We start from the raw sequence: 26,042 nt of genomic DNA on the forward strand, positions 1-26,042 counted from the left end.
CAGAAAGCCCATAATCTTATCCTCAGCTACCACAGTATACATGTCAGATTAAATAGTACTACTTACAGGTGCTGGTCATAAAATTAGAATATCATGAAAAAGTAGATTGATTTCAGTAATTCCATTTAAAAAGTGAAACTTGTATATTATATTCATACATTACATACAAACTCATATATTTCAGATGTTTATTTTGTTTAATTTTGATGATTACAAATGACAACAAATGAAAATCTCAAATTCATCATATCAGAAAATTAGAATATTACTGAAGACCAATAAAAACAAAGGATTTATAGAAATGTTGGCCAACTGAAAAGTATGAACATGAAAAGTATGAGCATGTACAGCACTCAGTATTTAGTTGGGCCTCCTTTGGCCTGTATTACTGCAGCAATGCGGCGTGGCATGGAGTCGATCAGTCTGTGGCACTGCTCAGGTGTTATGATAGCCCAGGTTGCTCTAATAGTGGCTTTTAGCTCTTCTGAATTGTTGGGTCTGGTGTATTGCATCTTCTTCTTCACAATACCCCATAGATTTTCTATGGGGTTAAGGTCAGGAGAGTTTGCTGGCCAATTAAGAACAGGGATACCATGGTCCTTCAACCAGGTACTGGTAGCTTTGGCACAGTGTGCAGGTGCCAAGTCCTGTTGGAAAATGAAATCTGCATCTCCAAAAAGTTGGTCAGCTGCAGGAAGCATGAAGTGCTCTAAAACTTCCTGGTATGTGGCTGCGTTGACCCTGGACCTCAGAAAACACAATGGACCAACACCAGCAGATGACATGGCACCCCAAACCATCACTGACTGTGGAAACTTTACACTGGACTTCAAGCAACGTGGATGAAGTGCCTCTCTTCTTTTCCTCCAGACTCTGGGACCTTGATTTCCAAAGGAAATGCAAAATTTACTTTCATCAGAGAACATGACTTTGGACCACTCACCAGCAGTCCAGTCCTGTTTCTTTTTAGCCCAGGCAAGACGCTTCTGACGCTGTCTGTGGTTCAAGAGTGGCTTGACACAAGGAATGCGACAGCAGAAACCCATGTCTTTCATACGTCTGTGTGTGGTGGTTCTTGAAGCACTCACTCCAGCTGCAGTCCACTCTTTGTGAATCTCCCCCACATTTTTGAATGGGTTTTGTTTCACAATCCTCTCCAGGGTGCGGTTATCTCTCTTGCTTGTACACTTTTTTCGACCACATCTTTTCCTTCCCTTCGCCTCTCTATTAATGTGCTTGGACACTGAGCTCTGTGAACAGCCAGCCTCTTTAGCGATGACCTTTTGTGTCTTGCCCTCCTTGTGCAAGGTGTCGATGGTCGTCTTTTGGACAACTGTCAAGTCAGCAGTCTTCCCCATGATTGTGTAGCCTATAGAACTAGACTGAAAGACCATTTAAAGGCTTTTGCAGGTGGTTTCAGTTAATTAGCTGATTAGAGTGTGGCACCAGGGGCCATCAATTTTGAACCTTTTCACAATATTCTAATTTTCTGATATGATGAATTTGAGATTTTCATTTGTTGTCATTTGTAATCATCAAAATTAAACAAAATAAACATCTGAAATATATGAGTTTGTATGTAATGTATGAATATAATATACAAGTTTCACTTTTTAAATGGAATTACTGAAATCAATCTACTTTTTCATGATATTCTAATTTTATGACCAGCACCTGTATACTTCGATAGTATCAAGGTGTTACTTTATTGTATCTCTTATACTATATCCGTTGTTTGTGTCGTTCTTTTTACATCTCTTTACAGGTGATGAAGCAGAATGAAGATGTTTTATCATTATCTCCCTTTTATCTCCCCTTTCTTCATCTTTTCTCCTTTTTTTCTGTTTTTTCTTTCCTGTTCTACTTACATTGCAGTGTCCATATAATCTGTAATACATGACTGCATGAATTATAATAAAGCAATTTATATGCATGAAACAAGCGGAACACTATGGCGATAGCAGTACTGCTCCACTTGTGAAAGTAAAATCTGTTGGGCTCTTTCAGCGTCATTTCTGCTAAGTTTGTTGGGTGTGGCTGCGGGTGTGAACACAGGGAGGATTCCTCACACTCACCTTCTTGCTCACCTTATAATAGGGATGCAGTCTGGAGAAGAAACTGATGGTTTCCCCCTGTGAACCCCATTTATACCAAAATGCTGCCAATACGCTATAATACAGTAGCTGTAATTTAGAAACACGTTTAGCGGTCGTCTGGAACACATCAAATATGTTGATATACATTGGAGATAAGTTAAGCATAAGTTACGCATACGTAACTTATGAAGGAAACATTTTGAGACAAAGTCATAGAATAAATAAATATAAACTGACATTAGGAAAATGATTTTTGTCAAAAGTATATTTTTACTCTCAAATATTCTTTGGAATCAGAGTGAAAACTACAGAAGAGAATTAGGGCCACTGGAAAAAAAAAAAAAAGATTTTTAAATTTTATTTCAGTTTAACATTTTTAGGGTTCTAGTTTGTGGGGGTTGTTTTTTGTTCTCTTTCAGTTCTTCCATGCATCCACCAGATGGTGCCATTGTTCTCTGCTGGTCTGGAGGGCTTTTGTGTTCTTCTCTACCTCTCACACCTGCAGCCTATTGGGTCATCACTTCCTGAGGAGTATTTAAGCAGCAGACTGTCTTCACTTCCTCGCCAGATTGTTTGCCAGTATTGGGTACTCTAGCCCCTCTTGTTTCATCTGAGCTCTCAAGTGCAAACCAAGTTTGTCTTTTGAGTCTCCAGCAGGATATCAACTGATCCACTGGATAATCCAAGCCCTTCTAGTCTTGGAAGGGACTCTATCTTGTCATGCTGAGTAAAGGAGACAGATCTCCTTATCTGAATGCCGTTCACTTCAGGAACATTGTGACAGTCTGCTCAGCTTCTCCTCAGGACCACCATAGTCTGCCTGTCCGCCCTCCAACGAACAACACCTTCTACAGTGAAAGCCATATTTGGGGGGCCAGTATTGGGGGGGGGGGGGGGGGGGGGGGGTGTTCTGCGATTGATTTCAATCGCAGAATTCTGAGATTGAAATCAGAATTCTGACTTTAATCTCAGAATTCTGCAAAATGAAGGAAGAGATGTGTGAGCACTCAGCTTTCCTGATAAAGATGAGAGTTGTTTGGGGGCCAGTAACACATTGGTAGAAAATGGCGGAATGAGGTGACTTTCTATGTGTCTGAGGGGTCCCTGGTGATGCTATTTCATTAATGGAAGAGCAGAAGATGATTAAAACAAGAGAGCTGGTTTAGTCTCTAAAACAAACATGGCTACAGCTTGATGCTAACATGTTTGTTAGCTGTCAGAATTCTGAGATTAAAGTCAAAATTCTGACTTTTTTCCCATATTAAATGGAAATAGAAAAAACCTTTGTTTTTCAGTGGCCCTAATCGTCTTCTGTAGAAAACATTTTCTCTTAAACAGATTTCTCTCAAGAGTTTTTCTTCTTTGCTTTTGATTCAGGATTGTTTTTCTCTCGATGTGAAAAATGTGTCATTGGCGGGCCTGTGTTCCCATTGGCCAGTCTCAGCGGAATTGACAGCTGAGGGGTTATATTAGGTGGTTCTGCCTCCATCGTTACTCATGGCCCAGGCTGCCTGGCTCCACCAGTAGGTACATTTGAGATTGGACTGTGGACGTGAGCTTGCAAATGGTTGTGTCTGTGGATATATTTTGTATTTTCCACAATTGAGTTTCATACAAAGAGTCCAATTTCAGTTTGTGAATTTAGTTTAAATATAAAGGATCATGAAAAATGCAAATGAATAGACTTAAAAGTTGCGATCAGAAAGTCATATTTGTTTAAAAGCTTTTTTTTTTTCTGGAAAGAATAGATTTCATATAAAGTTATAATTTACCACTAAATAGCAATGCAAAAAGTAGCTTTAAATAATAAAATAACATTTTTTAAAGGTAAAATAACAGGAAAACGTTAACTGAAGGTCTCACCATCTTTTCATTCTGTATTTTCTTTTGCATGATTCAAATTATTGTATCCATCTGTCTCAAGGTGCATTCAGACAAGCACAGAGTTCACCAGTGTTTACACCACAGACAAATAGCTTCAGCTGCATGAAGCCGACACCCGACCCACGGGAAAAAAACTCAGCAAGTAGACTTAACGGTTAGTGCTTCATTAGTGCAGGTTTCTGTAGTTAAAATGGTCAAAAGTAAAAATAAAAATAATAGATTAAATAAAGATCATACGTGTTTCTGTTGTTTCAAATATATTAAAGATCTTTTCTTACAGTAGGTGATCCAAAGGTGAACCATTTCCACATTAAGCTCCAAATTGAGTCAAAACTATATCAACCCACTGACCTCGCTGCGGACACCGTGTTTGGTCTGAACGCACCTTCATGGTTCATCTCTTTCAGTCTCTCTACAATGAAGTTTCAGACCATAACCATCGTCTTAAATATCAACCACCGCTTTAAATAAGCAATTTTTAAATAAATTCCAACCAGTCAACTGTATAAAAGCTTACTTTATGAAGCACAGACTAAATATTCAGTAAATATGTCCTTTACATAGTATGCGCATTCTGTCAAAAAGTTCAAATATACAAACAAAACAAAAAGACAGGTCGAGTGCTGACATCAAAGTGCCAAAGTCGTCTTTTTCTCTTTAAATAAAACAACAAAAACACAAACACATTTTTTTCACAACTATTTTACAACACAGGCCTACCCTAGAACATGGGGAATCGATAATTAACACTAGCAGGAAGCGGCTGTTCATCCTGACCATACAGCTGGTAGGTCCTCCTCAGAAACGGGCTCTTCTTAAGGATTCCTGTCCGATTGGGAATCAGCTTCCAGGATTCCAGCTGCGACTCCAGGTTTCCAGCCAAGACCTTAAAAAGGATCCCAGACCCCCAGCAGTCATTGTGAGTTCGTCCCTCCAGAGCTTCCAGATCAGCTCTGGTAACGTGAACTGAGCCGCATCCAGGGCTGAGTGAGCGGACACTGAAGTTACAGGTCTACAGTTGTGTCATAAACAGATACATGAAAAAAACAAACATGTTTATTTGATTTTTACTAAATGTTCCCCTTCACCTTGCACATGTTCTCCTTACAGGAAACTCTGCCCTATTAGGTTGTTTTTCCCCTCTTTTTTTGTGGAAAGAACCCATCAGCTGAATGTGTGTTTGGCGTGTTCTTGAGCAGCAGGCTAATGAAAACTAAACCAGACCCTTTTCCTGCAAAAACAAGTCTCTTCTGCTTCACACCAAGAGGACGAGTGCTTTAAAGGCTACTCTGCTGCCGTCTCCTCCTCCATTCCTGCATACCGACAGGCTTATTGACTTAAACAGAGCAGGAGCAGTCCTGCTGCTCCGCTTAACAATCAGACAACTTTTTTTTCCCTAAAAAAAAAAAAAAATCGCTTTGATTGAGCAGGAAGGGTGCAAGAAAAAAGACACCAGCTTCGAACAAAGCTGGATAAGATAACACACCAGAGAATTGTTACAAGAGGTCCATGGGACATATAAATCAGAGCTTAGTGGGGTCAGATACCGTAAGGGTTGGATAGTGCATGTTTAGTCACAAAGATAAAGGCTGCCTTTGTGCTAGAGAGCCTTCGGAGAGATCCAGGCCTGATTGTGCCAGCAGAAGGCCAAACTCACTCAATCAGCTTGTCATGCAACAAAAACCCTGCTATTTTTTGATTCTTTCAGCTTCGGGATCCAACTGGAACACATGCTCAAAGTGTGGCCGGCGTAACCAGCATCCCTCACCATCCTATCCTACTTAAGGCGGATCTTTAGAGAAATCCCACCAGGCACATTTTACCACGTCACAGCAAGAAACTTCAACATGTTTCATTGGATTTAGCAATGAGGAAAAGCAGGTGTCAAGCCTCCTCTTTACCTTTTACTCTGGAACGACTCACAACTCTGATGCTTTATCAAATACAATCCTGATAAAATTCCCTGATGTTTGAAATGTGACAAAATGTAACAGAAACTGCTCTGTTGGTTCTGGATATGATTTCTTTCAAATCATCACCTCTTTAAATCCTCTTAACTCCTGAAAACAGAAATAGATAAACACATGTTGGTATTTTGGGGCAGTCTGAGCAGACGTTTGATCTCTCTGAGCCAAGGTGCCCTCTAATAAGGCACTAAACCTACAGCTCCTCTGTGGAGCAGCTCGCTTTAACAGTTTGATCCATTTTACAGCCTCCAAAGAACAACTCTGGGGGTAAAACAAAAGGACAACAAAGCATCATGTTTACCTTTACCTGGGATGAATACAAGCCTGTGTTAAATAAATAAATAAATATCATAAACAGGGACTTTATCCTTCTCTTCACACTCAACAACCTACCCATCCTGTAGGTCGGGTCACTACACATGCCCGTCAGTGCCTGGCTGTGTTAGCATGAGTTCAAACAGGCCGATGCTACAGTGGTGCCATGTCTGCTGATTGATTTCTCCTTCTCAGCCGTCATCCAACCATTTAAAACGACGTAGAACGTTTTCTCCAAGCTGACGGTGCTTCTAGGCGACTGCGGTAAAATAATACTGATGGTGTCGCTTTGAACAGTGATCACATGTTCCAAATGTGCAATAAGAGGCTGAGAGAACAGAGGTTCAGCAGCTTTTTTCAGCTATTGCTCAAGGACAGGATGCTCATCAGGTTTTAAACAGCTGGGGAGTGACAGTTTACAGAACATACTAATTACTAAGTATTCTGGGTTCTGCGGAGTCAAAGTCTTCACTGTTTCTCAGGTCCTCTGTCCCGGGACGGTGCATCCGGCGCTCCTCCCGTTCTGGGATTGGCTGATGGACGGGGAGGATTGGGTTTTTCTAATGTGGCACTCTCGACCTGCCAAGCTGCCATCCAAGATCAGGCCGCCGATCACGCTGGCCTCGATCTTCTCCAGGTCGTCCGTCTCGGTGCGGATCTTAGCCTGCAGGAGGCTGATGTAGGTCTCATATCGAGTCTTCTGCTCAAAGACATCAAAAAGCAGAGGGAGGTCAGAGACTGTAAAATGTGTCTATGTTAACTCTGATGTGCACATCATGCAAATGCTCAAAGCATACCTTTAAAGGCTGTAAATGGTAATAAAATCACATTTCACATTTCAGCACTTTACAAAAGTCATTGTTGATTGATAAGTGGATGGAAAATAAGTGTTTTTTTCTATTGTTTTACATACACAAATCTTCAAAGCTATGGATTAATATTCAGCCCCTTTACTCTAATAACCCTAAAAATATTCTAAAGGAATGATCAGTAAACTGAATGTCTCTGTCCTGATCTATAGGCCTTAAGGAACGTTCACACCAAACAAGTATGGCAAGCCGTCAAAACATTCATTTAAACAAAATAACCCCCAAAGATATCTATCTGGTCAATATGATCAGTCTGAACTGTAGTAACAGGTGTGATTCAGCTTTGACTGAGCGAAATCCAATTACCGATGATCTAAATGAAAAGTTTTACCTATGAAAGAATGATTTAGCTAATATGAATATTCAGTCAAGCAATTATGTTGTAAGCAGGCTTGCCATTCAAAGCTGACTTCACTTTATAATCAAATAGGATGCTCTGCTTTCTGTTGAGTCCATAATGTGGCAGGGAGAAGGCGAGGCAGTCAGAGTTTTAGGGAAGATGTATGAAGTTAAAGCTGTGAAAGAAATCGTGTTCTGTGTAAAAGAGTTGAGGCTGGAGTTTGGCCTCCCAGCAGGACAACGGATGGAAAGCTTTAGAACCAAAGTTATCATGCAAAGATTTCAAAATCAAAATGAGATTTAATGCAGTACAGAACTAAGGAGGACTCTCTCTTTCCTTCCACAAAACTATTCAGTTCAATTTATTAAAATAGACGACCGAGCCAGAATACTAATCCCAGGTGCTGAGCATGTATACAGTGACAATTAAAACTCCCCTTTAACAGAAAGTTAAAAAATGCTTGGAAGGAATATTCTACGTTAGAAAAGCTAACAAGCTTCACAGGTGGCTCTGTCCAGGAAAGAAAAAGTTAAACAGACGAGCTCTGAGTGAATTTTTATGTCAAAGGATGAAACAGAGCACATCCAAACAGTCACAGTAGAAGCGGAGCACATAGCTATGTCTATGAGAGAAACAGGACAAAACACTACAAAACAGGCCCAACCCTATCATCTCTTATTTTCTACTTTGTGTTGATGTAGAATACACTAATGCTTTGCAGTGGCGACATGAACAAAAACCTAAACACTTTTTAAAGAAGCTGTAGATAAATCAGGAACTAAGTGATTGGCAGCGCTCGTCAGATGACAGGAATATTGACCCCTCGGATTTGCTTTAAGAGGTTAATCAAACATATGAAGGATCGCTGAGGAGAGTCTGTACCTCGTAGGCGAGGTAGTGCTCTTTGAGCCGGTACTCCTCCCAGTCACGGCTCTTTGGGTCGGCCGAGGGCTGGTTTTTTCTGTGCTCCTCCAGCTCCAAACTGGTCTGCTTCAGCTTGCTCTCGTGACTCAGCAGCTGCTCCTCCTGCAGCAACAAAAGTCAGAGGAATCTCAGAAAAGCAGCCAATCAGATGCAAGGAGACGCAAAAACATGTTTTAGTAGAATTGGCTTCTATGAAACGATGCATGCAATCTTCACTAAATACTAACAGTGAGACCGACAGCAGCAACTTCATGCAAACCCTGACAAAAATGATGCAAGCACCAGTTCAGGGGAAAGTCCTTTCAGTTGTTAAATTAGGTGAGAAAAATACAAAACACAAAAATATACTTGGTTCCACCTAAAAAAGTGTCAAAGTTTTAGGTTTAAGAAACACTAAAAGGAAAATGAAGGAAAAACTGTCACTTTTTTTTAGCTCAAATGTAAAGAAAAAAAAAAAATGCAAAATAATTTTTCAACACACTAGCAGCAGTTTTCTGCACCACATGTGGCTTTTATCACCTTGTAACCTCTGAAGCAGAGACTCCATGAGAGACCAACGGTAGTCGTTATGGACCACATTCTTCAAGATTCAGACTATTTGCAGGCCAAAACATTTACTTTATGAGTCTTTCTTCAAGGATGGTTTAGTGTTTTGCTGTATAGCAGGATATGTTATATACCATTAAAAAAAGAGTTTAAACTGATGGGACACAAAAGAATGTCCAAAATATTAATGTAGACTTGAGCATTTATTGAAAATGTGATGACAGCCATCTCCCCAGCAGACCTACCTCACATGCAGCCTCATATCACCAAAGACTGTGGAAATTTATGCGTTATGTTCAGGAAGTCATCTTTATAAATCTCACTTATATAGCACCGCAGCATCACCTTACCAGATGATGATTTACAATTAATTACTGAATATGAATTCATCCAGTAATCTATGACTGCTTCTCCTTAGCCCTGTGTATCCTTCTCTTTATGGAGGGAATTTGGTCCCATTATTGCTACAAGCAAAGAAGACAACTGGAAATTTGAATAAATACACCTTGAATATCGATATTGAAAAAAAAAAAAATTAACCAGTTATTTTCAATGTTGCTGCATTTAGGACTCTAAATATTATAACCAGCTGGTTGCTTGAGGAGCTGGAAATCAATGTTCCACCCAGATCTGAAATCCCAGAATCCTCTGAGTGATTATAGCTGTATATTAACCAAGCAAATGTTTTATATTCAACAGAACAAGATTATATTATCATAGCAATGTCAATCAGTAAACGAAAAGGTTCATGTTGGTTTAGGTCTATGAAGTACAAGTAGACTTTTACGGTTATTGCAAGTAAACTAAATGTATCCCTGGAAGACTATAAATGCACTACATATTAAACTTAGTGGGCCAGTTTATGCCAGGAAGTATATTTTAGGTAAACTTCTAGTATATTTGCATCTATGAACCTGGTAAACTTGAAATATATACACTTCTGTATACTTGAAAATATGAACCTAAGTAAGCCAAGTTTTGATAATTGTTTTGGTTTTCCATTTTGGTTTTCTTGCTTAGATCTGATTTATTTCAGCCATTTTTTACAGTTCAGACTTTCCCAGTTTCTTCCCTGTTTTGTTGTGCATTTCCATCTTTTGAGATATATTGTTTTAAGTTTTCCATCTTTCTTCCTTCTCATTATAAACCTTTCCAAGTTGTTTTGTACTTAGCTGAGGTTTTTGATCGGGCTGCCTGTGAACATATTTTGCCCCTTTAGGTGATAATCCTCTCCCTTGTTTCAACTGTTTCATTGTCAGTCTAAGGTGTGATGATTCCTTTTTTAACAGCAGAGTTATGAGAAGATATAATCTGATACAGGTGTTAGTTTTGTGAAATTAAAGTTTGCAGGGTGATTCCATAATTCTTTCCCTCTGTTTGCCCTAAAGTCAGAAAGATGCCTCAAAGTCAGGAAGTTGCCACTGTAGTTTGGCATCATGCTTGTGAGTTTGTTCCAGTATACTGTATAGCCACAGTCTGGTATCTACACTTCTGGACATGCAGACCTGGTTGAGTCGGGTGGATGAGGACGGCAGGATGGGGCGGGAGAACTTCTTCATGGAGCCGATTGCGGCGGGAAAAGCAGGAGCGGAGAAGAGGGCTGCCACCAGGTTTATCCGGAAGATCCAGGACATCATCTCCTCCTCACTCCTGCAGCGAATAGAGTAGAGAGCACAGAGAAAAAAAAAGTTTATTATTACCACACTGCAAAAGCTGATCTGAAGATAATTAAAAATCTTGTAAAATAAGTTTCATTGCCTTTAAATTCAGCAGTTAAATATAGATCATTAGATAATAAAGGGCTTTTTGTATAACAGTGTGCATAAAACATGGAAATAAAATCGACACAGCTTGGGTGGACTGTTTTAAAGTTCACGCATGCTTTTTCATGAAGACGTACGGGGCCTGCAGCAGAAAGACTCTCCAGTCTGAGGTTTTCAGTTTCAGGACGTTGGGTTTTTTGCTGTAGTCAGTGGCATGAGTGGCTAAAGCGTGATGGATCCGGACCGCGTTCTTCAGGTCCACCTCAGAGATGTCACTGTCAGGTTTGTACTCATCCTGTGTAAACATGATGGAAATTACAGTAAGAGAAAATAGAAATAAAGACAACACTGTTAAATAATTTACTTTCATTTTTACAGCTAAGTGTAGGTAAAAGTATTCCTCTGATTACAGTCATTAAGTATAAAATCTACCACAGATGGTCACTCATGTGGGCAGTGCAGCCTTCCGGCCAGCAGAGGGAGACAAATACACAGCGCCTCATTCTATTTTCTCACAGTTTATCTCCAGCTCTTCCTCAAACACACACACATACACACGAGCCACAGCGGCTCTCGCAACATCCAGCTCAGCTGGCTGTCACTGCGGTGGTGGATTTGTTTCTATGGCAACGGAGCAGAGGATGAGATCTAGTACCTTCTGGAGATAGAGGATCATTCCCTTTAGGACGGCGTAGAACTTTTTCCAGCCTCTGCGACCCCTTGGAGCTTAAAGAGAAACAAACGTTGAATGGAAATCGATGTAATCAAGAATTGATAAATGTCGTTTGACTCACTTTTCTTGCCATCCATGTCGGCATGACTCTTGCGGGTCAGCACCCCGTGTTTGTAGGTGACCGCGTTTAGCAGGATGGGAATGGCGATGAAAGGGTTACTTCCGTCCGTTACCCTGGCAACCCGCTTACTCCCGCCTTCACATAGCTCCTCTACCAACTCCGACAGGCTCTTCCTGAGCTCCTCCTCCTCGCTGTGCACACAGACACCCATTGAGATAAACCCAGGCGGCATGCATTCAAGGGTACTCGCTTCTTTCACACCAGCATAACCCACATACTTTACTTTCTCACAAGCATTAAAGGTGTACTCACACTGCCCACTCAAGCTTCTCATTCTTGATTGAGTTATACAAGACCTGTGATAAAAATATATATAAAAAAGAAGAAATCAATAAACTGTTTTCATACAGTTTGTTTACTTAGATTTATAAGAATAAAGAGTAAACAAAAAAAATCTGAGGGAGGAGATATTACAAAATAATCAAAGAAAACCAAATGTTGGTACCTTTAATAAATCTTTAGGGAAATCTTTCCCATTGTTGAGACCATCTAGATTACTTATAAACTGCTGGCAAGACATCTTCTTACCGATGTTCTGAAGCGAAAAGGAAAAACAAACAAATAAACAACAAATCATTTGAATCAATTTGTTATTTTTTTAATTACTTTTTTAGAGATCTAATTCAGCCTTAATGGGATCCAGCTTGACAGAAAATATTCAAAAACAATCCAGAGAGAATGTGCGTGCAGGGGGGTATACTGTTCTAACATGACTGCAGTTTTGAACCTTTCCACTGGGTGGCAGTGTTGCTATGCTATAGTTCAGGCCATCTCAAGACTTTATCCACCTGAGAGGAAATCTGGTTCATCATTATTGGAGAAGAGAGAGATGTGTTTATATCTTCTCTCCAGCTAAACACACCTGTTTATTCCAACAGGTTTTCTGGTTTCTTAATGGTAGTTTTCCATTTTATTTTGCTCAACCCGTCTAACCTTATCTGGTCTGTTCTCTTTTCCCATCCTCCTTACCTTTATTCTGAGGCGCCCTGCTGATGCTGGGTTTGAGTCATTCTCATAGCTGATTGTGTTCGGTTTGTCAGCGGTTAACTAGTTTCTGTGTTCGGTCACTGTTCTGCCATTCGATCCGTTTCATTCCCTCTCCAGGGAGTTTCCTGCCTCTGGCCAAATAACAAATAACCCCCCCACTCACACGGCCAGAGCCTCACAAGGACGGGTAGGAAGCGACGCTGGATGGATGGATGTCATGTTCCCTTATTCCCTACGCTGCTGCCTCTCTGATGAGTCTCATCTGTTTCTTGTTCCACCCATCATTTCTTCTCGGTATATTTTTGCAGTTGGCTCTTCAGTCACTGCTAGTTCAGCTGCTCATTTCTGCCCCGAAGGACTGAAACAAGAAATCAGATTAATCCTGATCAATCGATTACTGAAGTAATCGTGCTATTGATTTAATAATCATTAACTGGAGTGGGCGGTTAACTCCAGTTAATGACTCCAGGTTATCTGCTGAAAGAAAGGCACGTCCACAGCAGTATTTATGAAAACTGCACAAGATTTCAATTTACGTTTAAGATGGAAAAAGAAAATCATCATCTTAAAGTGGCATTTATACAGAGCTTAAGTGGTGCTTTTAAGCATTGAATTTTTGTTATGTCTTTTTCATTCACAATGCATTCAAAATGGAAAGGAAATGCTCCAAATTTTGTTTACAGAGCTTATGATGAGCAGAGTATCTCATTCCAGATGATAAATATATTGGTAGATAAACTTATGAATAAGCTGAAGTCCTGCTGCTCTAATTCATACAGCTTCACAGCCTTATGGAGCTTAGACTTTTTTGATGAATCTCTGATTCCTTCTTACTAACATTGAGGTCCTTCAATCATACACAGTCATATCATATACAGTAGTAGCCTACAATTCCTTTTTAAACATCAATCTTTGTTTTAAAATATTCTTTCGGTCATGATTTGTGGACATTCTCCAAATAGAAGCATAATTTCCTGGTCAGACCCTGTAATTAAGTGAAAGGGTGGAGTCAGAATTAAAAAATAGGTACACGCAGGAGAAAAAGGGCGTCACTCCATTGGCTGGAAGCTGGAGGGGATTCTGCTGGCAGTAGCAGGGAAGTGGGCTGTCATTCGGCTGGCGTTTGACTTAGAAGGGCCAATTTTAATGGCTGCTACTGTATTGTACACCATAGTCCCCAAAGTATTTGCTCACCTGCCTTGAATCCATACAGTTTTATACAGTGCTGGTCCACGTTTTGTATCTGTAACAACTTCAACTCTTCTTAGAAAGCGGTCCTTATGCGTCCAAATTGATAAGGATCAACTTTATTTGACTTTCTGAAAATTCTTCTAAAAGCTCTCAGTCTCTGCTCTGAATCATCGTTTTTATGGTCCTTGCTGTTCAGCACAGATGCACAGTCATGCTGGAAGAGGGAGGGGCTCCAACACTGCAAAAATGATCTAGAAATAAGTAAACATTTCTTAAATGAAGTGTATTTACCCTTGATTTGAATAGGTAAATTTGATAATATGCCAATGGAATGAGTATTTTTACCCTTAAAATAAGATAATTAGATGAAAGGCACTTGAAAAAAGAAGATGCAATTGTGTTTTCTTATTTTAAATCTAAATTGTCTAATTCCATTGGCAAAATGTCTCTTTAATCTCCTCAATTTAAGAAGAAATGCACTTATTTTAAGAAAAAATGACACCTTTTGCAGTGAAGCTATTCCTACAGAGCTGGGAGTGAGGAAATATCCAACATCTCTTGGTATGCTGATGCATTGCGGGTTTCCTTCACTGTAACTAAGGAGGCCAAACTTTAAAAAAAAAAAACAATCCTCCCTCCACTGAATTTTCCTCTTGACACAATACAGTCAGAGAAGTTTTCCTGGCAACCGCCAAACCCAGACTAGCCCATCAGATTGCCAGATGGGGAATTGGTGGTTCTAGAGAAGTGCCTCCACTGCTCGGTTTGATTCACTCCTCTGAATCAGACACTGTGCATCATACTTGCTGATGTTGGCTTGGTTGCAGCTGCTCGGTCACTGGAACCCATCCCATGCAGCTCTCTATGCACTGATACTGAACACAAATGTTTGGAGAACGTCTACATGCCTAGATGTTTGATTTTAAGGGACAGGAACACCTGACTACAGATATTAGGTTGGAAGACTGGAAACTTTTGGAAATATAGGTTCCAGTTAGGAGAAACAGGAAGACACTGATTACTAATCAGCTGTTCCTATCAGCTCTGATCAATTTAAAAAGTAAAGTGGTTCAGGTAGATTTTTTTTAGCTTGCTTCTAACTATGCCACCAGTGGTTTGATTAAAAATGACGATTTGCTTAGCATTTTTGGTCAGTTTTGATCTTTATATGATGCTACTGGAATAAAATAGAAGTTTATCTCATTGTGTTTTAGAGATCTTTATCTGGGACATCAATAAATGTGGTCTGTGCTCCACTTCTAGCTGATCAAAGGAGGATATGTCTGTGGGAAGAGTGATAGTTGGTAAGTATACTCACCACCTGCAGGGGCAGAGAGAGACCAGGGGACCAGATTTGGTTAGCAAGGGAAGGATTAGAAAAGGAGGAAAAGGAATTGGAAAGAAAAAGAGATATTAGTTAAAAAAGAGGGGTATTCATTAAGACTTCTAGTGAGGATGGGACTGAAGAGCAGGGCTCCGGTTTCACATGATACTACTAAAGCAGACTGGACAGAAACAGGTCAGAAAGTAGGACGAGGAGGAGAGGATGAAACAGAAAAAATAAGTGTAGAAAGGTATCAAAGACATGCCAACAGTTTTTTAATTCTCCCTCCTATTCTGGAGAAATCAGCAAAACATGGAGGCAGGAAGATGAAAGCACATACATGTCCATGTAGATCCGTGTTGAGCAGCATCAGGGCACAGGTTAACGTGTGAGCTCCGTCTGCCAAAAGATGAAGATGGAGTCAGAGGTGCCATGATACAGCAGATGAAAGGCTAGCAGGATTGTTCTGAGAAAAGTATTAACTGTAAGCCTTTGGTAAAATACAGAATAAGATCTACAATGAAATGTAAAAATCCGCATCATGACTGACAGCACTTGGTGTTTTTTGATGCAGCAGGATGTTTTCCACCTAATCCGGTCTATGTAACTTGAGAGGGTCGGATACGTCGCTGAATGGGTCATGTGACCCAGAGCGCTTTACAGTAATCTAAACTCCCTTTAAGCACGGCAGTATTGACAGCACGGGGACTTTTTGGTGTCGGTAGGTAACTTTACATCAAAGGCCACAAAAATGTACACGTGGCGTTTCCCAAGGGTCCATCACTCCAAAAACGAGCTAGAAATAAGTAAAAATTTCTTGAATTGAGCATATTCATTCACCCTTAATTTGAGTAGGTAAATTAGATAGTTTGCCAATGGAATGAGTATTTTTACTCTTAAAATAAGATAATTAGATAATATGCACTTGAAATAAGACAATTCAATTGTGTTTTCTTATTTTAAGTGTAAATTGTCTTGTTCCATTGGCAAAATGTCTCTTTTACCTACCCAATTCAAGAAAAAATGCACTTATTTTAAGAAAAAATGACTTATCTAGATTTAGATTTTTTGCAGTGATCTTAGTGCCCCTCCTATTCAATATCTACATCCTCACCCTAATTCAGATCTTAATAATCAATAATCTAATAATCACCGTCACTATGCAGATGACACCCAGCTGTACATCACCATGTCTCCAGGTCACTATGACCCAATTCCAGCTCTGGGTAAATGCACAGAAGAAATAAAGCCAAGGATGGGACAAAACTTTCCTCAACTGAAGTTATTTTTGGACCAAAGGAACAGCGTTTGAAAGTTAGCATACAGCTCCAGTTAATCCAGATAGAAAGCAATAAGGATGTAAATCTGGGTGCAGTGATGCACTGAGATCTGAATCTTCAGAGACTCATAAAGACAGGAAAAAAGTCATCCTGTCACCTGAAGAAATTCACGTGAAGAACGTCTCCAGGATTAAAGGATTAACATCTCCAGCAGGACCTTGAACTTGAAAAGTTCCTGCTTCATTTATCTTCAGTAGAATTGATCCATGCAGCAGTGTCTTCACAGTTCTGCCTTAAAGTCGATCAGACTCTGATCCTAAAGGCTGCTGCCTGCTTCCTCTTGAAAACTAAGAAAGTAGAGAACATCTGCCCAGTTCTAAAACCTTTCCAATGACTCAAACTTTCTCAGAGAATAAACTTCTTTTAGACTATAAATCACTGACTTGCTTTGCTCCAAAACACATTACAGACTAGTTGTCAGTGGATCGACAGCCAGACGTCTCAGATCTACTGGTTTAAATCTACTCTGCAAACCCAGAACCAGAACCAAACACTGAGAAGCGTCAAAGAAAACTGAAAAAGCTCTGAAATCCTAAGTTGCTTTAATTTCAAATTGAAAACACATTTTGGACTTTGATTTATTTATTTATCCTGCTCATGCTGCTATTGCACTTCTGTTTGGACCTAAACTGCCTTTTGTTGCCTTGTACCTGTGTAATGACAATAAAGTTGAATCTAATCTAATCTAAACATCATCAGTTAAGTTTTCAGACCAAATTTCCTTTCATTTTCAATCAAGTACTTTATCCTTTTTTTTTTTATATAATTATCTTATTTTAACTGGTTAATTTTTTTTTTACAGTGCACTAGGTGAGTTAAACTTGTAGGATACAGGTATAGTATCCTTTAGCGGCTGAATGTTACAGTGATAGTTGAATAAAACTGGCTGCACCTCCTTTACGACTCTAACCTTCAGAGGTGGGTGTCTGTGGGTTGCAGTGACAATAGCGTCTGGAGAAATGGACGAGGACCCGCTCTCTCTCCTGAGTTTCTCCCATCAGTGGAAAGGCCTTTAAGAAGTTCCTGCAACATACAAAAAAGTCCTTTAAAGATTAGAGAAGAACTTCCCTGTAAACCGCGGCAGCTTGTCTGTAAACATTTGTGTTTCATCAGCTCCACACCATGTCAGCTGCACTGGATGAACGACATCAACATGCCAAGCTGATGCCAAGCTTAGCTCAAAGCTAATGCACTGGCAGGAGATATAATAAAGATGTGTGTGTAGACCTACTGTCTAACACACCTCCTAAATAAAGAGTCAGCGTTACCTCAGGGCTCGATCCAGGGACAGGCCGGAGAAATCAAAGTAGCTCAGATACTCTGAAGCCACCAGCTGACTGAAGTCGTTGCTGCAGAGAGACGGAAATAACCGGCATCAGAATGTATATGTGACATCAAGACGTGTGCAGGGATGAAGCGTTGCATCAAAACATTCATAACCCGTTAGATTTTCCCCATAATTCGATGTTTTTATTAGACCTTTATGTGACAGACCAAGGAAGTTATGGTGAAGCGGACGTAAGATCATTGATGGATTAGGTGTGGAATGCATTCTGCATCCAGCCACAGTGAGTCACTGCTCTGCTGTAATTACAAGCAGAACATCTTTGCGGTGTGTCTTAAATATGTTTGCACATCTATGGACTGAATTCTTCGCCTGCTCTTCTTTGCAACATCAAGTCTAGTCGGAATGGAAACACTCTTTGTGGCCTGGGTGATGTGTCGTAGCTTTAAACCACACGGTCTTTATAACTGGCCAAAAATGCATGTTTTCTGGGTCCTAAATTACTCTTGGCGAGAAGGAACTTTTACTGTAGTTCAGGAGTTCTGTCAATAGATTCTCCCACCTGAGCGGTGCATCTCTGCAGCTGCTCAAAGCCACCATAGGCCTAATGTAACTTCATTTTAGGACATCCTCAGGCCTCAGAAAGAAGTTTTCTCGTCTTTTGAAAACAGTTCCCAAGACTTTTTTTTTTTTTTTTTTTTTTTTAAGTTCAATGTAATCTTTACCAACCAAGCAGACTATTTGACTTTAACAAAGCTACATTATTGACTAAAGGCATTTTTAAAATTCATTTTGGGTCATAGAAAGTCTAGGATGCTGTTTGAGCTTAACCATCCGCTTTAAACTGCGATGAATCCTTGGAAATGTGGGATGTCTTAAGGAGAGTATGTAGCTTTTTTAAACTCATATTTGCTCCTGTTGGTAAACATTTAATTTTAATAAAAATTCAATAAAAATGAGACGAGTTGTTTCATGAGTCCTAAAACCTTTTTCCTCTATAAATTGAGAATAGCTTAAAATCTATACTGTACTCCTTGCTAATTTAGTGTAAAGATTAGCTGCTCTACATAATAACTGTGTTCGTTTCTTTTCATTCAAAAAGTAATCTAAGTCATTACTTTTTACATATTTTTGACACACCGTGTTACTAAAATTCAATCAATCAAAGCAACATTTCGTTAGCGTACTCTCTGTGGCGGGGAGAGATCCGCTATCAGATGTTTACTGCAGATTTAGCTGAGATAGCAGTTAGATGCAAACAAGACGCCGATAAGCTGCGGGGCGTAATGTGGGCGGAGTTCAGCATGCTTTAGGAGAGAAGATGGAGGACAGCCTTATAGATTCAGTAATAACAGTACAAAACCGAAAGGTGAAAACCAAAGGCTAAATGTTTCCATGATTTGTTCATCACGTCAGAAACTAAAACTTCATCCATGTTGAAGACAAGCAGCTTCAAGGTCATGAGAATTTATTTGACCTTGAAAATCTCTGACTTGCCCTTTACTTTCCCTGTGTTATCCTGAAAGTTTACTCTCATTTCTTACATGGAAACCCTGGAAGTACCATCCTGATTTTTTTAGGTATAGTGTTTAATTCTATTATAAAGTATATTTTATATTGTTACATTGTTTGAAAACCATTATTTTTTAACATTTTTATTATTTAAAAACCACTTAAAACCTGTGGATGTCCAAAAATATTAAAAGAGTTTTTAAAAGGTTTAGCTATCTTTATTTTCTTTTTTTTTATCTCCATACATTTATTGCCATGAATGTTTTGAAACACTTGACAAACCCCTGTAGATTAGAAGACTTTGTTTTCAGATATGTACTTCCTTAGTCAATAAATGTTTTAATGATGTCAAACATTTTATATGTAAAAGCTGAACTGAATTAGTTATTCAATCGGCCAATTCAGACATTTTAGATGAAAAAAGTAACTAGATTTATCCGTTTCCTGATTTATTGATTTATTTTTGAATAGTTTTAAGAAACTATTCAAAAATGTGTTTCTCTAGAACAGGGTCGTCTAACTCCAGTCCTCAGGGGTAGAGTTTAGCATGATGTCCCAGCTCAGCACTGCTACATTCTCTAATGCTACGTTCACACTGGCAGGCCTTGATGCTCAATTCAGATTTTTTTTTATGAAATCTGATTTTCTTTTCTTTTTTGCATTGCCGTTCACATTTCCAAATATATGCAACTTGTATGTGATCTCCTGTGTGAACTGCAGTCATACAACGCCAGTATGCGCAGTAGAGCAGTGGCCCCCAACCACCGGGCCGCGTACCGGTACCGGTCCGTGGGTCATTTGGTACCGGGCCGCACAGAAAAAAAAAAAAAAATATATATATATATATAAAATTTATCGACGATCAGAGTCTGAGTGATGTTTTATTTTGAAAAATATAAAAAATTGCGGTATTCTCTCCCAATTACATCAGTCGGTGCATCTGTGCCTCTTGACACAGGTTAATTCAGTTCAAGACTCATCCTATTTATAACATCCTATCTTTGTGAAGCGGGATTATCTGCGGTTACAGCGACCAAAACAAAGCTACGGAGCAGACAGGACATCAGGAGCACACATCGTCTGTCATTGTCTCCGATTACGCCTAGATGGGACCGGCTTGTTGTTTTATTTTTATGCTGTTTGTATTTGATTTTATGCCAGTCGTATCATTTTACTTGATCGTACCCCAACCCCCCCATCGCACCCCCGGGCGGTCCGTGAAAATATTGTCTGACATATAGAGGTCCGTGGTGCAAAAAAGGTTGGGGACCGCTGCAGTAGAGGATGCAATGATGTCACAAGCAAGCGTGCTCTGCTTTTACGGAAGTAAACATGGATGGTAGTGATGGAGCGCATCTAGCAATCTTTCCCAACCATAAAAAAACAATCTTTTCAAGATGGTTAAACATAAATACTACTCTCAGCATCATTGTCTGCCAAGGCTGTTTTTTTCTTGCCCTTTTTTCATAGCAAGACCCAGAATAATGATGTTTGTTGGGTATTAATGGCGTTCAGGTCAGGTGAATGCGACCTTTATGTTCAGACACAGGTCGCATTTGAGAAGATTAGATTCGTATCGGATTCAGGACCACAGAGCCAAGTGGCCTGGGTCGTATTGGAAAAAAATCAGATCCGTGTTGTTCAGACAGCCATGAGAAGATCAGATACAGGTTACATATGGGCCAAAAAAAATATAAAAAATCGGATTTGGGTCACTTCAGCCTGCGGCGTGAACGTAGCGTAAGATCTATTATTTCATCTATGTGTGTTTCAACAGAGAAAGACTTAAAACATAGAGGATCACGGCTCCTTATGACTGACCTCACCAATACTGAAGCTTGAGACAGAAAACTTAAAGTACAGGTGGATGTAAATACAAGGATTTCCTAGAAAGTGTTAATCTGTGGTTTTAGTAGTCATCACCAAAAAGAGGAAAGTTTGATGATTTATTCCCTCCATCTGGGGTTCACTTTTGCTCACTTTTTGCCCAGGTGTCTGGCCACGTCGCAGCGCTTGAAACCATCGAGGTGATACAGGCGCTTGGCCAGCCTCTTGGCCGCCTCAGAGTCAACCCGGCAGCCATTGGCCAGAGTGTCTGTGCTGCCTCGTTCCAAGTGCTCCAGACTGCCCAAATCACACTCCTCCGTGTCGGATAGCACGTCTGCTAGGTTGGCATCGCTGGAAGAGAGAACATACGCACATGTACACACAAACACATACAAGAGATCAAGTTAATGAAGGGGATGAAACCATTTTCACCGCCTCAAAACACACAAACTTAAACCCAGAAACAGCAACAAGGTTAATAAACTCTGACTCCTTTCTAAACATATACAAAGTGTTTTGTTTATTCAACAAAACGGAGCCAATAAGGAGAAAACAGTTGGATTTGTAAAAAGGATTTGGACTGTAGGACCCAAAAAAAAAAAAAAAAAAGAGGTCAAATTTCTTAACCTCTGCATTGATGAGACAACAGCTGCACAGATCACTTCATTACAGATCAGTTCATTTATGTTCTGGCAAATCGCTGCAACGGCTGCCATCTTTACAAGACAAAGGAGTGAGATTCCTATATAAATATTCAGAATGTAATCAATTAAATTCTTTCCCACACACTCCAATTAAACAGCAAGATTCAGCTCTAATACTTAACCTGGATTATAATGCAGAAAAAAGACTAATGCATTCTCTGCAAGAACAGAGAGATTAGATGTCTGGAAGAACCAAATGCCATCCTATTGTTCCATCACCGAGCCTGTAGTGGCCTTAGGTCCAGATCATCTCTTATTTCCAGTATTTCTGGTTCTATTTGCTCAATTCAAGAGATGGAAAGCACTTTGCAGAGAGTATTTCATTCTACAGCAAAGATCCCAGGCAGCAGCAGCTTTCAGTCAGGAACATTTAACCACTAGATGGAGGAGACCCTTTGAAAGGAGAAGGTGGTAATAGTCTTTTGTTCATGTTGTACTACTGACTGTTAAAGGTTTTCCAGCATGCTAAGCACGGAGCAGCTCAGCCACTATGAACGCATCAGCTGGCTATTTAGGCTAAATAAGGGGGGAAAAAAACCCATTTCACTCTGTAATCGAGCTTTGAAACAAATGTTCGCCACAAGCTACCAAAGGCAGCATGTCTGTGGGTAAAATAAACAGCCTGCTGCCGGCTAGCTATAGGGCAGGCTAGCACAGCTAAATATCTAAATAAAGTTAACTCTAGGCTCAAAAAGTTCATTTATAAAAAGCTGAACAATGTAAAATAAACAGTGTGAATCCTGCTTCTCTAATGCAGCTTTTAGATCTCTAGAATTAAGGATTTTAGCTCAAATATGAGCTTAATTTAACTATCAGGCTGATGAAACAGCTGACTGGTTTAAAGTGAAGTGACTGTCAGCATCTGCCTGATTCCTGTTACACAATGTTAAGGATAATTTAACTATAACTTTAAAGGAGGAATAGGTTAGAAATTCACCGGACCAAACCAACCAAAACCATTAAAAAATAAATGGGATGGAGATGGCACGGCAGGAGCATAGAATTAAGTTTATTTGTTGGGTTTTCTCTTTTTCCTTAATGATCGGTGGTGTTCATGCAGCAGAACAGAGGCAAAAGACTGCTAGCACGAGGGATTAAACAGCCTCGGATGGACTTTGTTTCTGGTTGACAGAACGGAATATGCAGAAGTAGTAGCAGCAGTTGTTTCTGTTACGCTGTCTGCTGAGACACTGACATTTTTCAAACTGGAGCTAGGAGCCAGATTGAACAGTGGACCAATCAGGTAAGTGCATGTGTTCAATGGGCGTAAATAAGGCATGTCTTGAGCTGTGAACAAGCAGGAGGGTTTAGGAATAACGGTGCAGCCAGCTCTGTGCAACAAGCAGGTTGTCACAACATTACTGTAAACATTCAGTCTTCTCCATCAACAGTGTCCATTTGGAGGTACAGTGCTGAACTACTTCGGCGCAGTGTTGAAGCGGTGTTCACTTCCTGGTTCCTGAGCCAATCATATGTGAGCTGCCACAACGGAGCACAGCATTTCATTTTATGTTGGCAAAAAAGCAGCAGTCTGCAAACATGGAAGCCAGCAAGAGAAGAGGACCTGAAATAGTCTCAACACGACCTAAGAGGCCTTCAGTAGGATTTGCTCAACATGAATCAACATCAGTCATTTTGTATTTAACAGCACTACGTATTTGTTCTCTTTTGACCTGGCAACCTGCACAAAATCCTCTGGAGGAGGGCTGGGGTTCTAATTCGAATTTCCCTGACAGACTTCAGAAACCACTTGAAAATGCACCTTTAGGGTTAGGTATTTTATAGTATAATTTATTTTATTTTTTTCCATAAATAACAGTTTCCTTTGTCCAATAATATACTAAAATCTTCTATTTATAATTTTTTTTAACTTCTCTTATTACAAGAATCCATTTGATTTGCTGATTAATTATTTATATTTTAGTTTTATCATATTTCTCTACATTTCTGTATTCTGGTATTTTCTAGGACATTGATGCTCTCTTCTAGATTTTTTTTCCCTGTCCTGGAATTATCTTGATTGAGTAAAACATGACATAAAATGTGGGACAGCAAAGAAAAGTCTAACACATGTCCTGGACGTTAGCTGCTCTTTAAGGTCTGCCTGTAGGACGACACAGTCACACACCTGCTAGGTTTCAGAACCAACTAGTCCAAAACAAATTTGATAAATGTCCCACATCAGCAGGTGTCAACAGGAGAAGACTTTCACACGGCAACACAAACACACACATGTGTACTGTATGTGCCAAGAATCGCAAGGTGAAAACAGCAGAAGCAGCTTCATAGTTGCAGGTGGTAACAAAGAAAATGTTCATGCTGACTTCAGCAGCTCCAATCAAAATGTCCTTAAGGGCAATGCTCAACGTCAGAATGAACTATTAGGCCATTTATTCTGGAGCAGCTGTCCTTCAGACTGTCTGTCCGAGCTACCGGCATGAAATAAGGGAGAAAAAAACAAAAGAAGCTCAGAGGAAAAAAATAAAATAAAATAAAAATCCTATTGCATTTCCGAATTCTCCTGATTACTGCACAACTTTACACGAGTGAATAAAGTGAATGTGATTGGTAGTTTATCAAGAGGGCGGGGTTGTTGTGGCGGAACATTCACATGTTTTGGCTGTAGCTGGTGTCTCGGAAGCAGCTTGCTAACCAGTTAGCAACTTAGTGCTAGTAGGTTCCCAATGGGAAATTCCAACTCAATGGGAAAGGAAATTATTCTTATTTCAACCGTTGCGTATATTAGCTGCGACATATGAATCTAGATGCTATGACCGATGTGATTGACAGATGACCGTTGATATACGATTGGCCGAATTTAGGTGTACAAGCTGACGTATAACTAACTGGCCTTCATAAGATAACGACAAAAAAACAAAAAAAAAAACAAACCCACAGATAAAAAGACAGGATTTTTTTAAAATAATTTGACATTTAAATATGACTTCCCTACAACTTTAAACAGAACAGGGGTATCAATACTAACATTTCAAACTTGATATTAATACTCAGGAAAGTATCCAATAAATAAAGTCGTAGCCATTCAAAATGGCCCTTCCCAGTCAAACTCCAGCCTAATGGCAGCAGACTTCCCTGCAACTCCCAGCAGAATCCCCTCCAACTTCCAGCCACTGGAGTGACCCCCTCTTTCACCTGGACGTGCATATTTTTTTACTCCAACTCCACCCTTTCACAGATTTACAGGGTCTGTCCAGGAGTTGACGCTTCTCTTTAGATCTTAATGTCCACAAATCATGACTAAATTATATTTTAGTAAAAAGATTTATGTTTAAAAATAAATTGTACGGGACCAGGCAGGGACCCATCAAGGAAAGTGGGGTAATTTTGACTGGCTACTACTGTAATACCATTTTATACTATGGGGATTTAAAAAAGGTTAAAAAGGCATAGAAATATTCAACCAGTTTCTTTTTTTAATAAAAAATGGTGCAGAACAGAAGCACAGATGATAGTAAAATAAGTGTAGAAATAGATGCTAAATAAATAACCCACATATAATATTGACAATATTTGAAGTTTAAGGTATTTTTCTGTTAATCTAAAAATTATCCAGAAATCTTAAATGAACAATAATACACATATGCCAACACCTGCCGTTAGTATCGATACCATGCCAAATTAATATTGTATCTGCATACGGCGTTTAGGTATCATTATTTTTCAGAGTATCAATGTTTTTGTATCAATTCCAATCTATTCTATTTTGAAGACCCTACAGTACGATATTAATTCAAACAAAACAAAGCACGGATATTTTAATAAGTGTGAGTATAAGAGATATCCATTATACTCACACTTTTAAAATATCTGGATAGCTCTGTGAATATTACACCTAAACAAAACAAAGTAAACTACCCTAATGTTATTTCAGGCAACCCACCTTTTAAGATAACCAGGTATGTCTGTAAACTAAACCCTGCAAACTAAACCGCAGAGGCTGACCAACTTGGCTTAATTAGCCGTTCTCATAGGTCTAACACTGCTTATAGTTGTTACTCTGTAGTCCAGTAAACACAGAATCAATGCCTAAGTATTAATTAGTGTCCCGCTTGTTTATGACTTACCTAAATGATGAGGAGCTGAAGTCCCTGCACTGCATTATATTCTCTGCTTTGCAAAGTGGATCACTGCTCAGTCGACCGGTAGATGAATGAGCCTTTTCACTGATGTTTTAATAAGCTGTGCATGTGTTTGAATGCAGGTTTAAAAAATGCTTTTATATAATTTACCTCTGCGCCTAGCAACTTCAGCTTTTCTCTGTGACACTGTTTTATTTTCATCAATATTTTGAGC

At 39.6% G+C, this 26,042-nt stretch overlaps 1 protein-coding gene across 2 annotated transcripts in view; it reads right to left on the reverse strand.

The window, feature by feature from the left end:
* Positions 1 to 6,740: 6,740 nt before the first annotated feature.
* Positions 6,741 to 26,042, reverse strand: part of psd2 (pleckstrin and Sec7 domain containing 2) — a 73,001-nt gene continuing 53,699 nt past the window's right edge. The window contains exons 4-15 of one of the 2 annotated variants that reach the window (XM_038277632.1): positions 21,178 to 21,375; positions 17,669 to 17,749; positions 17,311 to 17,423; positions 15,399 to 15,459; positions 12,004 to 12,094; positions 11,811 to 11,854; positions 11,499 to 11,689; positions 11,360 to 11,430; positions 10,842 to 10,999; positions 10,447 to 10,591; positions 8,354 to 8,497; positions 6,741 to 6,962 (exon numbers count right to left, since the gene is read on the reverse strand). In XM_038277632.1, coding sequence (XP_038133560.1) covers positions 6,741 to 6,962; positions 8,354 to 8,497; positions 10,447 to 10,591; positions 10,842 to 10,999; positions 11,360 to 11,430; positions 11,499 to 11,689; positions 11,811 to 11,854; positions 12,004 to 12,094; positions 15,399 to 15,459; positions 17,311 to 17,423; positions 17,669 to 17,749; positions 21,178 to 21,375 — 1,519 coding nt within the window. The remainder of the gene's footprint in view (positions 6,963 to 8,353; positions 8,498 to 10,446; positions 10,592 to 10,841; positions 11,000 to 11,359; positions 11,431 to 11,498; positions 11,690 to 11,810; positions 11,855 to 12,003; positions 12,095 to 15,398; positions 15,460 to 17,310; positions 17,424 to 17,668; positions 17,750 to 21,177; positions 21,376 to 26,042) is intronic. The other variant, XM_038277633.1, reaches the window with a different exon arrangement.

The sequence above is a fragment of the Cyprinodon tularosa genome, unplaced genomic scaffold (assembly GCF_016077235.1).
Source record: "Cyprinodon tularosa strain WSP-4 unplaced genomic scaffold, ASM1607723v1 ctg133, whole genome shotgun sequence".
NCBI lineage: Eukaryota > Metazoa > Chordata > Actinopteri > Cyprinodontiformes > Cyprinodontidae > Cyprinodon > Cyprinodon tularosa.